Source organism: Poecilia reticulata, chromosome 5, assembly GCF_904066995.2.
Source record: "Poecilia reticulata chromosome 5, P_reticulata-male-v2, whole genome shotgun sequence".
In the NCBI taxonomy this organism is placed as follows: domain Eukaryota; kingdom Metazoa; phylum Chordata; class Actinopteri; order Cyprinodontiformes; family Poeciliidae; genus Poecilia; species Poecilia reticulata.
The window spans coordinates 1,435,266-1,451,817 of record NC_088834.1 but is presented as its reverse complement, the minus strand read 5'-3'; the positions used below and the strand labels follow the sequence as shown (position 1 = coordinate 1,451,817).

Sequence of the window (16,552 nt, the reverse complement as noted above, 5' to 3'; positions counted from 1 at the left end):
CCTCAGTGCTGAGGCATCTTCTGCTGTTTTGATTGAGCAAAGTAGGAGGGACGACCGCTCCAAGATGGCCGCCGTATTTCCTGCGCCGGAGCAGCCAATGCGGGGTCTACTCTTATGTTATGTCTATGACTCTCATCAAGTATGAATGGGAAGGTTAGTGGCTGCTGGCTGTGTGTGTGTGAGAAAGCAGGTGAGCGGGCTGGTCAGTCCTCGCAAAATTTGGAGCATGATAATAAAAATTAAATAAATCGATAATTGTCACAGAACAAAGAAAAGGTTTGGAGTTGATTGATACGCGGACAGATGAGATTCCCCGAGTTAACCCAGTGCTGCCCTATACCACCATTAGTTTGCTGTGTTTTATAATAAGAAAACGTGATTATTATCATTAACGCTTTGGTGCAAAAAAACTGATTGAAAATCGATTTATTTACTGCATGTTTATGTCTGTTAAGAACACAATAGAGCGGCCACCGCAAGAAACGCTTACAGTATCAATTATGCCGCATGAACTGATCAGTAGATTATTGCGAGGGAACGCAAATGAAAAAAAATCCCATGTCCCGTGGAGGCCTCCGTCAGTGGTGAGGTGGTGGAAGGGTTCTAAGATCGACCAATGAGGGGAGACCAAAGTCCCCATGGGACTACATTTCCCAGAAGACACCACAGTGAGGCAGAGACAATGAGAGAGCAGGGTTTAAATATGGAGATAGCAGGACAGGGAAGAGGAGGTTCATGAATGACAGGATTTGCAGAGATGCTGTGGTTGACATGGTGGCAGTGGATCCTCTGCAGCGCCCCCTAGAGGCAGCAGCCAGAAGAAGCAGCAGATTTAAAACAAAACCAGAAGCTTTGATCAGAGACCTAAGAAAACTTCCGGGCCTCCTTCGGGTTCAGGACTTTGTTTTACACAGAACAGCGCCACCTAATGACAACTTACCCATTTTTTCACCGTAAGATGGAGATGCCATTTCCATTTGATGAAGACTTGAACTAATTGGACAGCAGCTGAATTCATTTTTGTTTTGTCAGATCTGAACATTTTCATTTGGTTCTGTTGTGGATAAAAGAGTCACTTTGGTAAAGCAGACATGATTTCCTGCCTGAAAGGTTTTTCCTCTGGGACATAATCAGCCCCCCAGAGACGGTGACAGAGATGGAGAAATCTCTGTTAGATAAACATGAGAACAGCTCTCCACCTTTTGTTTACTTCTTCCTCTTCTTCTTCACGGTTCTTTGAGGATGGAACAGGTTTGGCGACTTACTGTAAGTTCTTTCACTGTTTGCTGATTCTGTTTCTGATCCCTGAGGGAAAACAGGCACACCCTGCCGAAGCATTCTGGGCCATTCTCAAAAAAACGTTAACTCTGTAACCCTGCAGAGCAAACAGAGCAGCTCTGGTAGGAAAACCCTGAGCAGGTGCTGCCTCCTGGCGGCCGTTTTCAGTGGTGCACTGGGGAAAAAAACTACTTCTCCGGAGAGCAAAATTACTACTCTAAATAATTTTTTTTAAATGCTAAAATGCTACTAGAATACACTTAATGTTTCAAAGTCAATTCAATTCAATTAAAAAATAATCCAAGAGGGAAATTAAATGTTCTTGAAACTCATTAATTTATATTCTTCAGAGTAATTGAAGATAACAGACTTGCATATGAAAAATTCTAATGTTTAAAAGTCTTTATTTTGAATTATTTGGATTAATTATTATGTTTTCTCAAATGTACAAAGACCAAATTCCACTTCCAAAAGTCCTGATTTCGCACACAGATGTATTTACATATATTTAAAAATGATATTTGTGGTTCAATTGATTGATCAAAATTTCTATTACTTGAAATAATTTTTTTAAAGCTTTCTGAACGTCTGACAGTTGTTTTCATATTTTAATTTTTAAAAACAATAAGAAGATTTAGCTTTAAAAAATGTCCTAAAGTTTGTATCTGAGGGAACTTAAGAGAGAAAAATAAAAAATCTGTGTGTTTGTAGATCTGAAGGATAGTTTCTAATATTTTTGACTGACATATAATCAGACAATACTGTAGTATTTGTCAAGAAACCTTCAAAGTATTACACAAACATGATGCTTTTTTGAATACTCAATATGATAATCAATAACTAAAATAACTGTTAGCAATTGCTTAGTTTTAAGTGAAGTACAGATTGAAAAATAGAATAATTAATATATACTGTACATTATTTATAAATGTTATAATAGGTTCAGTTTTTATTAAATTGATAAAACGAAATATATTTTAAGCATAAAATAGGCACCTGTAGAGCTCCATAATAGTTTTCTTTTTTTTCCAGGTGTATAAATGTAAGATAATATGATAATAACAGTACAGGGTAAACATCAAGAATGAATAAAATATTTTTGTAATACTAATTAATAAATAAGGCTTCAAATCCAAACACATTTTAACGACACTACGGGACTTCCATACTGCTCGTCGGGTTTGTTTCTGGGCTAGTGACGTCAGTTGTTGCAGAGTCACTGCAGACGGTTCGACTGTAAACAAGACGCTTCTGACGGAGAAAAGTCCCGATCCGGTTCGAAAACCCCGAATATTTGGCTGCTGTAGATATTTAGCGCTGGTGTCGGTCCATTAGCGGTTCCGTAGAACCTGCTCCGGGTTTTGAGTCTGCCGTGTTTTTTTTGGATCGTGTTTTGGCGGAGAGAGAGCTAGCATTAGCTTCTACCCTTTAGCCTCTTTGGAACCAGCCAGAATCTTCTGGACTCTTCTGGACTTGTGCTTGGCGTGGCCCGGACAACCTGAGCCGTGAGTTCTGGGATTCTACCCGTCTATCAATTCAGAGTTTAAAGCTGTTCGGAACTGCAGAGGTTCCGTCCAGTCAGTTAGCTGCTTCATTAGCATGCTAACAGGGGCGCTAAAGTTAGCCAAACTAAAAGCACATTTCACAGATTTAGACAACATTTGATCAGATCTAACTCCCTATACTAGTCGACCCGGGACTGAATTATTCTGCATTTTAATAGACTCTTTAAAACTTAGTTATTGTTTGGAGAAACTTTTAGTTCAAGTATGAAAGCACAGAAAACTCAGTTTAAAAGACCAGGGATGTTGCGTCAACAGTGGCACCTTCAGGTTTAGCAAATATTTTAAAGAACCAAATAATGTTTTTAATTATAGATAAGAGGTGGATTACATTGTCTTATAATCTTATCACAATATTTGTTAATATTTATTGAAAATAACAAAACTTACAATGAAGACAAACTCATTTTCAAACAGGCATCTTTAGGACACCAGTGACATGGAGCGTGATTATTTACACTCATCTACCCAGAGTAACTGCATTTACTAATATTCTCATTTTTATTGATACTTTAATGAGACCAGAAGTAGAGAGAATAGTATATATCACTATTCTGGAATTTTGGGAGGTTTTGAAACATTTTCAAGTTAGTATTTATTGTTCTGATACATCAAAATTCTTATCCCAATAAGAAATGTTTCTCAATAATGAATATCTGTCTTTCATAGTTATTATATTTTTAGCCTTTCATCAGTTAATTACATAAAATTTAATGAGAACGACACTAAAAGTGGCAGAAATGCAGATTTAGATCAACATCCCATAGAACAAATGTAATCCGTCCTTTCTGTAAAATCTAGAAACATAAAAAATGTGTTTCTTTTACAATAACGCAAATTTCTTTCAATAGATACTCATCAGAAATGATAAGTTGTCTTTTCTTTTAAAGGCTGGATCACCTTAGTGGCCTTAAACGGGTTTTATTCAGCAGAACTGAGGAAAATGTTTCTATCAGTGATCTGGATAATTCAGATCAGGATCGAAATATTACACAATTTACTTTAAACATAAACTAGAATTTCGGAAATGTATTCTATTTGTAAAAAGACAAAAAGATTTCAAGGCCTTTTTATTCAGATTTTAGATCTGAAAAACTTGACATATTTTAAACTAAAGCTTTTAAAATGTTTTATTGTACAGCTTAAAACTCAGAGTAAAGTGGTAAAATAATCCCACATCTTTAAAATTTTAGAAAATGGTGTGATAGAGATATTTTGTTAATAACTGTGACTATAGTCCGTTGCCATAGAAACAGCCATAGTAACGTTGCTCCCAGTGAGAGAAAAAGAAGCCTGGACTGTAATAATCAGCTAAACAGCGCCTCCATGTGGTGGAGAATCATAACTGACTTGTATGATGGGTTCAAGGGTCACTGTTGAGAAAGTGGAAGCGTTTAGTCGTCGTGGGATCAAAGCCGAGCGGGTCGAGGATCCAGGCCCAGTGGAAAGCGAGCGTGTGAATAGTTTTGACCAGGCGTTTGTGTTGCAGCTGGGGGGCTGGTCGGAGCAGCCTCCTCCCACCATGGAGGCAGGAGGGAAAGACTGCGAGGAGGAGACGCTGCAGACGGCCTTCAAGAAGCTCAGGGTCGATGCTGAGAGGTAGGCGACCTTTGACCCTGGAGTGTGATGTTGTTACTTCAGGTTCAGGCTTTTCGTCTCGGCTTTTCCTAAACGGATCAGGAAAAGACTCCTGATTGGTTCCTGCTGATGAATCCCTCATCCAATCTGGACCAGAACCGGATGTGAAATCCAGTTTTTGCTTTAATGTTCCTCTCTGCGGTCTGTGGAAACATTTCCGATCAAGACGATTTCTCTTCTGTTTGTCCAGTTTGTCCGGAGCTGAGAGCGTTTCCGAAGCGTTGACGCCCAGAGCGCCGGCCCGGGTCGGTCTGGACGGCGCCAGCGGAGTGAAGGCCAAACTCAGCAACTCCAAGGACACCTGGCACTGGTAGGTGGACCCGGCCTGGACCTGCAGCCATACGGCAGGCTGTCTTAGCATAGAGTCAGTCCGTATCAGTCCGGGTTCTGCTGGATCAGAGAAGGTCAGGAAGTTTCTCACCATCTCAGCTCAGAGCTTCTACGAAGCTGCAGTTTGTCATTTTTATAAAAATGTTTTCTACGTATTTGTTAAAATTATCTCCATGTTGTGACAGTTTAATATGAGACAGATAATCTAATGAGCTCCTCTATCATCTGAACTAATTCATCTGATCAGAACCAGAACCGGCAGATATTCCCATCCTTCCCGTCTTTTCTCCTTCAGCTGCACGAGGAAAACCTCCAGAGGAACGTCATCGCGGAGCCAGCGCCGTCGACGGTCGAAGTCGCCCATCTTACACCCGCCCAGGTTCACCTACTGCAGCAGCGCCGCTTCGGCTCTGGCGCCCCCTGGTGGTGGCCTGAAGCAGCAGCGGCTGGCTGCGTCCGACCCGCTAGCCGACGACGTTCCGGTCCAGGCAGAGCGGCGTTCCTCCGCCGTGCCGTGCTGCGGCTCCCCTGTTCTTTTCGGAGTCAGTCCGAGTTATGAGACCCGGGTGGGGGGCGTGGGCCCATCGCCAGAGGTTGCCACGGCAGCAGCGCCCCCACGGTGGGAAGGCGGGCACTCCGGTGAGGAGAAGGTTTCCTCGGATGGAGCCTCAGCGCCGCTGAGGTCCGATGCCGCGGATTTCCGGGCTCTATCCGAGCTACACTGCGTAGAGGGAACGCAGCCCCCCTGCGGTTGCCCCCGCGGTGCTGCCACCAGCTCACAGGATGGCGGCGAGCACGAAGCTGGATCCGGCTGCGGCTGCAGGCAGCAAGGACCCGGCTGGAACAGCGTGGAGGTTTACTCCTTCACGGGGCTGCGCAGCGTCCAGCAGGACGAGGCCAGAACTCTGAGCGGCAGCTCCGCCGCGTCGCCGCTGGCGTCCAGCGGCTCCGCCCCCTCCGCCGCGTCGCCGCTGGCGTCCGGCTCTCCCCGGTCCTGCTCGGAGCAGGCGCGCGCCTACGTCGATGACATCACGATAGAGGACCTCTCTGGCTACATGGAGTACTACCTCTACATCCCCAAGAAGATGTCGCACATGGCGGAGATGATGTACACCTAGACCTTCAGCAGTCAGACAGGAGAGGTTTGGGTTAGATTAAAGATGTTTTAATCTGGATTATAATCCCTTCAGCTTGACTGGATCGTGCCACAGCCAAGCGTCTCTGTAGGTTTCATCTGGCTTCTGTGTCTTCTGTCAATCACTCTGTTTTCCAGATTTCAAGTTTACAAATGAAGTTGCCAAAACTCGCCGGAGTTTTAATCCCAGCTGGGATTCTGTCTGTGGTTCCTGGATGAATAAAGAAGCTGAATGATCTACTGGGAATGTTGTTGTTTTTCTTCAGAAAATAATCTGTTGATTTCAGGATTACCTGAGACTTTAGAGTTAAATCTCTCGACGCAGTGCCATCTCTTCCTGCAGGTTCACCAGGATTCTTACACCTGAAGGTCAGAGTTCAAATGTTCCTCTGAAACAGCAGAGAGTTGTCCGGATCGTAGGACTCTTTCACAGCCTCAGCTTGGAAATTACGGAATTATTTCTTCACTTTTATCCAACACTAAAGACCAGGAGGTCCTGAGTGCAGATTAAACCTGATTTGAAGTATAAGTGTAACACTCCATAATTTAATTGTGTTTTTACATCATTTAGCATCTAAAATATGTTTTAAAATCATTAAAACATCAGAACAGTTGATTACAGTTATTTTCAACCATAACTGTAAAATTTAAATGTCTGCACAATTTCCCAGTTTGGTCTTGTTGCCTTTCTACTTAAAATGATTAATGACTGAGTATGTAGTACAATTCTACAAATATTTTAATATATTTATCAAGAATAAAGTCAAGTAGAGGAGCTTGTTGCTCCTTTCTGTTGCTTGTTTTATCTCCGTGAATTTAATCCGTATTTATCTTAAATAGTGTGTCTGGTTTTATTCTCAAAATGGGTTTAAACTTTTTATAATAATTATTTTATTATGTATTTTTTCCCTTCTCTGGGGAAATCTTGTCATTTTAATAACACAGTGTCGCTGTGGACCAATCAGACCGCGACAACTGGACGTTGTCCTGGTGCCGCGATCCAATCAGAGGAAAGTGCGTGTAGGTTTGTGGATGCTCTGACCAATCAGGAGGCGCGTTTGCGGGAGCCGATACTCTACCAGCTTTACCGGCGTCCGTCAGCTCCGAAGCGGCGGAGACTCATGAGTTCAGATTGTCGGTGTCCCTCAGCGGTTCCACGGACGTCCTTCTGACTGTATTGAAGCCGAAAAATGTTGAGTTTGAGCGGGTTGTCGGTGGCTCTGGCCCTCGCCCTCTTACCGGGACCTGTTGAAGGCCTGAAGGAAGGAGAATGTGAAGGTAGGACGAGGCGCTAGCTGCTGTTAGCAGTGGCTAAACCAGCTTTGAGCTCCAGAAACTTTCCAGCAGCAGAGAAAATGATTCAAACTTTACCCGATTTGTTGGTTTTTGAGATGTTTGACTAAATCCTGGATTTGTGTGTTCACGTTTGTATTGATCAAAGAGGAGAAATCAACACCGTCCTAAATGTGATGTCATCTGAACGAAGTTTGGTGCCGAAATGCACCGTTAAGTCCACCCGAAGACACCGGGGAGGAAATCTTCATTCACCCAACCACATTTCTCAACGTGTTCATCGCAGGCATGAAGTTTTATGGTTTTCATAGAAAATTATAAATGGGATAGAGGACGAAAAGTAAACATAATTAAGCAAATAAATTAAAAATAGTTTAACAGTTAAGATCTTCCCCTACTTTAACGGACGGTTGGTAATATGTCTGAAACTAGGGCCAATAATTTACAAGTTAGTCAGTGAATGCAGCACCAACTGATGTGAACATTGCGTTCTGGGAGTGGATGTTGGAACTGGATCTACTTGTTTTAGAACAGAAATGGAGCTGCTGATCCCTCCTGCTGACCCATTAAAGATCACAGAACCACAACTGGACCAATGCACCATCAGGTGGATGGTCATTTCAAGGCCACGGTATCAGGATGAGAGGCGTAGATGCTTTTGGACAAAGGTTTGCTGGGTCCAACGGTTCTGCAGAACTCTCCTACAGCAGAATCTGATCCAGGATATCTGAAATGTTCTGGACAAATCCAGAACCAGATGGACCAGGAATGAAGCGAATCCGTCTCTGGTCTGGAGGAACGAGAACTGGCTGATTTCTGCTGAAATCAGGAGGTTTAACTTCATGTTGGTGCTCCTGGTTATAAGTAGTTAGTTGATTGTAGTATTTTAAAAACGTTGCTGTGTGATGCAAAGATGATCAGATGTTAAATAATCAGGGGAAACGTCCAGAGTCGACCCAAAGTCTGAAAACACACAAACATGATCCTTTTTATTATTATTAATAACTAAACCAGCTTACTAGCTGCATTAAAATGTATTCAGCTGATTTAAAACCATAATCTATGGGTCAAAGTTCAGAGGAAGATGTGACTAAAGTGATTAACTTTTGGAATATGACCCAAAATATTTTCTGAAAACCTTCATGTTGGTCAGTTTGTTTGCACTTGAGAAAATTTTCCCAATCAGAGGGAAAAATATCTGAGTGAAATCAGTTGGTTCTGCAGTGAATTCATCTGCAGGCAGATTTTATTCAAACGGCTCAAAACTTTCAGGGTTTGGATCTTTTTCCAGGCTGGGACAACCTTAATGCTGTTTTCCTGAAAGCATTAAAGAAATTTCAAATCATAACTGTTGTTATATTAATAAAACCCAGGTTGTTTTAGTCCAATATTCCTGCTTTTACTGACTAATCTTTGTAGTTTTCCAGGGATAATCCTAATCTCAGACTTGAGGTTCTGGACTCGTCAATCTTCTCTTATTAAGCTTTGACCGTGTTCATCTTCCGTTTGTTCCAGTGTGCGTCTCCTTCCTGGGGAAGTTTTACGAGTCGCTGAAGGACTCCAACCCCAACAGCGCCGAAGTTGAGAAGGAGCTGCTGAAGAGCTGCAGTGACACCAAAGGAAAAGAGAACAGATTTGTGAGTAAATCGCTGATCTGGGAGTTGGATGTTGGATGTCTGTCTTCAGGTTTTGCTTTAGATCCGAGTGTAAAATTCATTTTCATTTTGGACCACGTCAACATCATAAAAGCTCTTACAGGGCTGGTAGCCTGAATGTATTGATGAAACCCATTATTAACAGTTAAAATATGTATGGATACACCAGTAAGAAAATTTGGGCCAATAACTGATATTTAGCTATATATATATATATACACACACACACCATTTTGACAGAAATAAAAGTCAACAAGATGAAAACAAATTTTGGTTGCTATCGGCTACTGGTTTTTTGTTTGTTTTTTTTCATACATTTTTACGATAGTGGAATTGCAAATAAAACAAACTGGAGGGACTGATAGTAATTTGATTTGATAAATTAATATTTAATCCCAGAACTTTTATCATGAAGGTTGTATTGCGTCTCTCTGGAGTCTGGACTAGATCGCTCAAAATAACAATGGATAATAAATTGTCCCAGGAATTATTGCGACAAATGATAACATTGTTTCGTCACCTTTTTTTTTTTAATATCTTGATAATGGCATAACACAAGTTCACCCTCAAAGATCAATAAACTTTGATTTTGTACTGGTCACGTCACACTGGGACAAAAGACATTTTAAATATCCAAAATAAAACATGACAACCAAAAATAATAGACAAAATGGAAATAAAAAAACACACAAACCCAAACCATAAATAAAATGGATCACAAAGTCTTTGTAAACAAATTTTCCCTTTAAAAAATATTAATCAGAATAGAAATTATTGAGCTCACTTAAATGTATCATGAAATTAGTCCATTGCTTGAGATAGGCTTAATTGAGATCAGTGCTTTTCAGAGAGGTGCCCACCAGGGGGCGCTGTGGGAGCCTCACAATGTTGAAGACATGAGAAAAAACATGAGTAAAAAATTCATCCCCAGCTTTTTAATCTTAAATGAGTTTTGTTTGTTTTTCAAAATAAGTTAAACTTATTTAAATATTACTTCTGATATTCAGACCAAAGAAACAAAATATGGGAAATGTGGGAATAAAGAAAAAATTGTGATTAATTAAAAAAAAAATTACATATTTTCTTATAAAAAGAGATTATTGTGACAAAGTTGTTTTGCCTGGTAGTAAAGTCATAATATTATCTGATAAGATTTTTCCACCACAGAGCACACAGCCATTTAAACGAGTCAGTATTTTTGCTAAATTTATATGATTATTGAATAGTAAATAAAAAAATTATAATCTAAAAGTTGTTTATGCATTTTGTAACATTGTCTGTGGGTTTGCCAACGGGGTCAGAGGTTAAACGTTTTGGACCTTCTTCGCTAGAGGGCCACATACAATGCTTTGTCAGGCCAGATTTGGCCCCCTGGCCTTCAGTTTGACACCCGTGGTTTAGATGTTGGAACATGTTCTGATCCGATCTCTCCCATCTCATCCGTGTGTCCAGTGTTACTACATCGGTGCGACGAGCGACGCCGCCACCAAGATGATAAACGAAGTGTCCAAACCGCTCAGCTACCACGTCCCAGTGGACAAGGTCTGTGAGAAGCTCAAGAAGAAGGACGGTCAGATCTGCGAGCTGAGATACGGTACGCTGGGTTCTGTCCATACGGGTCGGTTCTGTCCAGCCGGGTCGGTTCTGTCCATACGGGTCGGTTCTGTCCAGCCGGGTCGGTTCTGTCATTCCTCATGTTTGTTTGTATTCCTGCAGACAAGCAGCTGGACCTGACCACGGTGGACCTGAAGAAGCTGAAAGTCAAGGACCTGAAGAAGATTCTGGATGAGTGGGACGAGTCGTGCAAAGGCTGCGCCGAAAAGTCCGACTTCATCCGCAAGATAACTGAGCTCATGCCTAAGTATGCGCCTGCAGCCGCCGAGGCACGGACAGACCTGTAGCGGCGGGGACACTGACTCTGGACAGACAGGAAGTCCTGCCAGGAAGAGCACGTCTCGGTCTGCTCTGCAGGCTCAGAGTTTCTACTGTACTTTAAACTGAAGTTCCTGCTCCTCCGATCCTTTCACAATAAGAGCCCGAGTTCGTCTGCATCCCAGAATCCCCGACCAGCGGAGGAAAAACGGACCAGCAGCGGCTCACCGTCATCATCCTGGAGTCCGTTCAGCCCCAACACGTTTCTGAGCAGCTCCCCCTGCTGATTGTTTACGGAACTGCACATCTGAATTAAAACCTGGTTCTGATTTATAGGAGGATTCGGACCCACTCCACCGGTTCTTTCTTCGGCTGGTTCTGTTCCAATTGAACCAGTCAGACCATTAAACACATTGAGTCACTTCCTGTCTCCTCCGCTTCGTTATTTACGAGTTTCCAGCTGGATTAAAACCACCATCACTGCCAGCAGCCGTACAGCCCAAATTATTTTATTTTGAAAGGGCGTTCAGACTAACATTCAGACAGGAAGTAGACGTAGCATAAAGTGGCCCGTTTATGGTTTGTATTCCTGGTTCTGTTAAATCCCAGTCCAATTCTTATTTAGGTGATTTTCTGTATTTATTAAAGGTTTTTCCAAACTTTTTTGTTTTGACTTTATGTGAATAAAATGATCTGGTTCTGCTCTCTGGCTTCCCTCCTTCAGAACCTCTGACTGCTGAGGTTTAAACCTGGTTCTGTGGTTCTGAAGAGCAACTATGGCATCTTTTCTGCTGCTTCTTTTTTTATATTCATTTAAGAATTAAAATCAACTTTGGGAGAATATGTTTCAGTTTAAGAATGTGACATTCCAGAAACATTTGAGTTAAGCTCCAGTAAAGATATAAAAAGTGGACATTAAGCCAGAAAACGGCATAAATGTTGAGATTTAAATTTTCATCTCGGATCGTATCAATTAAAATAATTTCCTGCAGTTCATTGATCCTTGTAGCATTTCCTTTCCAAAGCTCTAAGTGATGATTTGTCTCATTTTTCTGCAAACATCTTTAGCTGTTCTTTGGAATCAGTCAGTCCAGCAAAAACTTTGTTTTACAATGTTTTGTATTATATGCTCTGAAATTTTCTAAATTTCTATTTTTAATTTTCTGAATTATTTTCTAGCACCTGGCATTCTTTAACGAGCAAAACATGCTGAAAACTGGACAAAAGTAAAGAAGTCAGAGATATGAAATAAATACAAAAGCAGAATTTCTTTAAAATTTGAGCTTCTTGTTGTGACAAGATATAAAATAGTTTGATGAAAAGACACAAGGGGGCTCCTCACGCTCTTTTTGCTGTAAAATGTTTCATATCTTTTTGTTTTATCAATCTGGCAGTTTCTAGGAATAATATATTCAAACAATAGCCTCTTATTTCCTTAGACTTCCATACTTGAACAAGCATAAAATATGCATTCTGAAAATTTGTGAAAAAGTATGGAAACCAGAGTTGGGAAATAAATACGGATCTGTATCTTGTTAAAAGTTTGTATTTCATATTGAAACAAAATATAAAAATATTCATCTGACCAATTAGGATGTTTTAAAAATCATAAAAAATCGCCACTTTTAAATGACACCAGCATCCCTGCGACGATGATCTCTATATTTTGATTTTTAATAAATCTTCAGAAAGGCTCCTTAAAAGATTCAAAGAAGTTTGTTGTTTTCATTCAAATTTAGCAGAAATGTATCAGTTTCTACTCAAAATGGACAAATGTTTTGAAATCAAATCGTAACGTCATGACGTCAGCTGCCTTTGCGTCACCGCGCCCTCCGTCCTCCTCAGGGAACGCGCACATTCCTATTGTCCAAGATGGCGGCCCTGGTGCAGCTCCTGTGATGCTGAAATGTTTCCCATCGTTTCTAACCGTTTTTACCGTAAATGTGCCAAAAATCAGCGGCCGCCCTGGAAGCGCGTCTCTCCCTGAAGCCGTCCCCAGTCGCCTCTTCTCCACAAACACTCCAGGAACCCGCTCCGAGCGCCGAATTCCCGCTGCACGGCACCGAAAAGTTTGGGCTCCATCCTTCGGTGAAAGATGAAGAGGCAGGCCGGGAGAGAGAGCAGCCCGTCCCGGGCTATCGCTAAGCGGATACGGGAAAGGGAGCGGGAGGGCGCCCGCAGAGAGGAGCTACCCCCGCCGCCTCTGGCTCTGCTGCTGGCGGAGAGCCGGAGCTATCACCGCCGTAGCCGCAGCAGGGAGCGGGAGAAGCCGCGGCTCAGAGAGGAGCGGGCGGCCGCCCTGGAGCTCCACCACCGACATGAACTCAGCCTGCTCGGCCGCCCGCCGCTGCGCTCTGCCGAGCCGCCCGCCGCCAGGCCCGGGACGCTGGAGTACAAGACGCTGCTCATCAGCAACCTGGGCTCGCAGGTGTCGGACGAGGACGTGGAGGACGCGCTGTTCCACGAATTCAAAAAGTTCGGGGACGTGAGTGTGAAGCTGTCCCACACCCCGGAGCTGGGCCGGATCGCCTACGTGAATTTTCGCCACCCGGAGGACGCTAAGGAGGCCCGGCACGCCAAGTCGTCCCGCCTGGTTCTGGGGGAGCGCCAGCTGAAGATAGAGCCCATGTACGTGAGGAGGCGGAGTGTGACCCCGCCGGACGTCGGGTACCTCCCCCTGCATGCACCGTACCCCTACCGGCAGCGCTCCCTGTCCCCGCCCGGGCCCGCCGTAAACAGCCTGCGGGAGCTGCGGGCCCGGCAGTACGCCCTGGAAAGCCTGGCACTGACCCGGGACCGGGACCGGCTGCTGGATTACTATGGGATGCTGGATGAGAGGGGGCGACCCTTCGGGTTTCCCGCCATGCCCGTGGTGGAGGACCTAAAGCCGGAGGACGACCAGAGGGCCACCAGCAACCTGTTCATCGGGAACCTGGACGGGAACGTGACGGAGGCGGAGCTCCGGCGGGGCTTTGATAAGTATGGCGTCATCGAGGATGTGGTGATCAAACGCCCGGCCCGCGGCCAGGGCGGCGCTTACGCCTTCGTGAAGTTCCAGAACCTGGACATGGCCCACCGGGCCAAGGTGGCCATGCAAGGCCGGTTAATCGGTGGGAACCCCATAAAGATTGGCTACGGCAAGGCGAATCCCACCACCCGGCTGTGGGTGGGCGGCTTGGGCCCTGGGAACTCTCTGACCGCCCTGGCCCGGGAGTTTGACCGCTTTGGCAGCATCAGGAACATCGACTATGTGAAAGGGGACAACTTTGCCTACATTCAGTATGAAAGCCTGGATGCCGCCCAGGCCGCCTGCACCCAGATGAGGGGCTTCCCCCTGGGGGGCCCAGAGCACCGTCTCCGGGTGGACTTCGCCAAGGTGGAGGAGAGCCCCTCCCGGCCCTTCCCTCCAGGGTACCAGCCTCCCATCGCTCTCTCCGCCCACTACGACCTCCTGGGGGAGGCGTACAGCCGCCACCGCAGCCTGGAGAGGGAGCTGCGGGGCGGCCGGGAGCGCTCCCCGCCCCCCCAGAGCCTCCTCTCCCTCAGGGAGCGGGAGAGGGGCCTGCTGGAGAGAGACTTCCCCAGCAGCCCCACACGCAGCCTGGAGCGTCGGGTTGGAGGGGTGGAGGCCTTCGGGCGGAGCGGACGGGCGGTGCGGAGCCGCAGTAAGAGCCGGGAGCGGTGGCTGAAGGAGCGGGAGGAGAGGCGGACCCGCAAGAGGAGCCGCAGCCTGTCTGCCGACCGGCCGCCAGAGGAGAAGGAGCGGGGGAGGTCGCGGGTTCGCGGTCCAGGGGCGGTGTCTCCTGATGCCAGCCCAGACCGGGCGCGGGTCCGTGCCCCTGACTCCACCACAGAGCCGCGGGACCACTCCCCGGACAGCGGCGCCGGACGGCACTCCGCCACCAACGAAGAAGAGCTTCCTGCCGGCCGCCACCACAGCAAGCGGTCCTCCAGCGACCACCTGAACAACCACCACCACCGTGCCGAGGCGGCCGGCGCCGCCTCGCCTGCCGCGGACGCCCCGGCCTCTCCCAGCACGCTGTCGGAGTTCGCCCAGGGCGCCCTGTCCAGGCTGTGGCGCGGCTTCTTTGCCCTGAAGAACAGCAGCTTCCCCACAGACCTGTTCCTGCTGGAGGGCGGCGCAGCCTACTTCCACACGGTGATGAAGGACAGCCTGAAGCTGCAGAGCCAGCCCAGCCAGCTGAAGATCGCCCAGCGGCTGCGCATGGACCAGGCCCGGCTGGACGAGGTGGCGCGCCGCATCAAGCTGGGCCGCCCGGACGGCTTCGCCATCCTGCTGGCCCTGCAGGGGCCCGTGGACCGCCAGGCGCAGGGGCTGGAGCCGGGCCTGCAGGTGCGCCTGCTGCGCCACCTGGTCACCTACCTGCGAAACAAGGAGGCGGCGGGCGTGGTGAGCCTGCCAGCCGCCAAGGAGGGCACCCCAGGCGCCATGCTGTACGCCTTCCCGCCCGGGGAGTTCTCGCAGCAGTTCCTGCAGGCGGCCAAGAGGACTGTGGGTAATCTGGAGGAGGAGCACATGGTCATTGTGATTGTCAACGACACTAACTGACTCCCGGGGCTTCCTCCATGTTGTTCAGTGTTTTGTTCAGTTTAAATGAATTCCAGCCAGTTACACTACATGTTCCTCTGCGACCCGGCGGGATGAAGGCGACCCGAAGGAACCTTTAGAAACACTTATGCAGCTGGTTTTTCTCCAGGAAGCTGGAAACGCGACACTAAAAGCTTCTTACTTTATCCGGTTTTCTCCATCCTGGAAACTTGCAGGATTTTTCTGGAAACTTGAAGCTAATCCTTTCCTGTTTTTATTTGGTGTTCCTCCTCTTCCTCGCTGTGTTCTGGTGTTCTTAGCATTCCAGTCCATTCTCCCAGCATGCACCAGGAGAGAAACCCTACCCGTCTCTGTTGAAACTTCCTGTTGATCCGTTTTGAGTCGTGCTTGTTCAGGATCGTTTTTTAAACTCCCAGCAGAGCCTCCATGTTTCCATCTGTTCTGGTTTTATTAGCGAACGGCAGATTTATGAAAGAGAAGAAAAAAAAACAAACGTTTTGACCCCAAAACTTTCAGCAATTTCAAAAACTCAAGAAGCAAATTGGACATTTTTATGGGAATGAGTTGGAAATATGAGCTGATCAGGATGAATGATGGTCATTAATGATTTGTGTTATAAAAAGAGGAATATTTGATGTTTTATTGTTTCATCTTAAAACTGAACATGTTTCTGAAATAAAACCAGAGTTTTTACAGCTGAAGCCTCTTTTCTGGATTTGAAACTGACTGAAATGAATTAAAGTCAAAGTTTAAAACTCATTATTCTTTTTCAGACACATCAAGGTCAACAAGGCTACTAAGTATTGATGAAAAAATTAAAATATCAATAAATAACTTGATAATATACGAGTTCCTCTTTAAATTAAATATGAAATGTATTTTCACCTTCATGCAATCTGTTATACAACACTGCTGATTTGATCTGATAATATTTAAAAACTCAACTGTAAAATTTAGTCTGGAGGGCCACAAAAACACTTCTAGTGGGCTGAATTTGGCCCGCGAGCCGTGAGTTTGACATGTACTTAAGTATTAAGAGGTAAAAAAAATAAAAGTTCTCTGAAGACTTATTCTTACCTGAAGAAAACGGCTCAAAAGTTTAAAGAACACAAATCAGATAGTTTAATGTATAAAATTTGCTAAATGTTAAGTGCTGGTAAAAGAAAAATTCAACTTTATTACAAAAAACTAATGTTTTGGACTAAATTAAAGAAGTACA

General features: G+C 45.1%; 3 protein-coding genes across 4 annotated transcripts; all 3 read left to right on the top strand.

Annotated features, from left to right (window-relative positions):
- Positions 1–751: 751 nt before the first annotated feature.
- Positions 752–6,183, top strand: oser1 (oxidative stress responsive serine-rich 1). 2 transcript variants are annotated; one of them, XM_008408254.3, is made up of 4 exons: positions 752–1,266; positions 4,330–4,439; positions 4,669–4,788; positions 5,104–6,183. In XM_008408254.3, exons 1-4 carry the CDS (start codon positions 1,243–1,245, stop codon positions 5,924–5,926), a joined length of 1,077 nt encoding a protein of 358 aa, XP_008406476.2. In that variant the 5' UTR covers positions 752–1,242; the 3' UTR covers positions 5,927–6,183. The 2 variants fall into 2 exon arrangements, with proteins under 2 accessions (XP_008406476.2, XP_008406477.2); XM_008408255.3 differs by lacking the exon at positions 752–1,266 and adding an exon at positions 2,457–2,783.
- An 801-nt stretch (positions 6,184–6,984) lies between these two features.
- On the top strand, positions 6,985–11,185 carry manf (mesencephalic astrocyte-derived neurotrophic factor). Its single transcript, XM_008408257.2, has 4 exons — positions 6,985–7,221; positions 8,752–8,873; positions 10,344–10,485; positions 10,608–11,185. The coding sequence occupies exons 1-4, from the start codon at positions 7,134–7,136 to the stop codon at positions 10,790–10,792; spliced, it is 537 nt and encodes a 178-aa protein (XP_008406479.1). The 5' UTR covers positions 6,985–7,133; the 3' UTR covers positions 10,793–11,185.
- Positions 11,186–11,340: 155 nt separating this feature from the next.
- Positions 11,341–16,028, top strand: rbm15b (RNA binding motif protein 15B). The gene has a single exon (XM_008408258.3). It carries the CDS (start codon positions 12,859–12,861, stop codon positions 15,331–15,333), a length of 2,475 nt encoding a protein of 824 aa, XP_008406480.2. The 5' UTR covers positions 11,341–12,858; the 3' UTR covers positions 15,334–16,028.
- Positions 16,029–16,552: the final 524 nt, after the last annotated feature.

Bases quoted from the DNA above. Each gene is read 5' to 3' on its own strand.
- manf (XM_008408257.2), top strand. From the start codon at position 7,134: ATGTTGAGTTTGAGCGGGTTGTCGGTGGCTCTGGCCCTCGCCCTCTTA. The intron at 8,874-10,343 runs GTGAGTAAATCG...CCGTGTGTCCAG, and splicing joins AAGGAAAAGAGAACAGATTT to TGTTACTACATCGGTGCGAC. The intron at 10,486-10,607 runs GTACGCTGGGTT...GTATTCCTGCAG, and splicing joins GATCTGCGAGCTGAGATACG to ACAAGCAGCTGGACCTGACC.
- oser1 (XM_008408254.3), top strand. From the start codon at position 1,243: ATGGAACAGGTTTGGCGACTTACT. The intron at 4,440-4,668 runs GTAGGCGACCTT...CTGTTTGTCCAG, and splicing joins CTCAGGGTCGATGCTGAGAG to TTTGTCCGGAGCTGAGAGCG. The intron at 4,789-5,103 runs GTAGGTGGACCC...TTTCTCCTTCAG, and splicing joins TCCAAGGACACCTGGCACTG to CTGCACGAGGAAAACCTCCA.
- rbm15b (XM_008408258.3), top strand. From the start codon at position 12,859: ATGAAGAGGCAGGCCGGGAGAGAGAGCAGCCCGTCCCGGGCTATCGCT.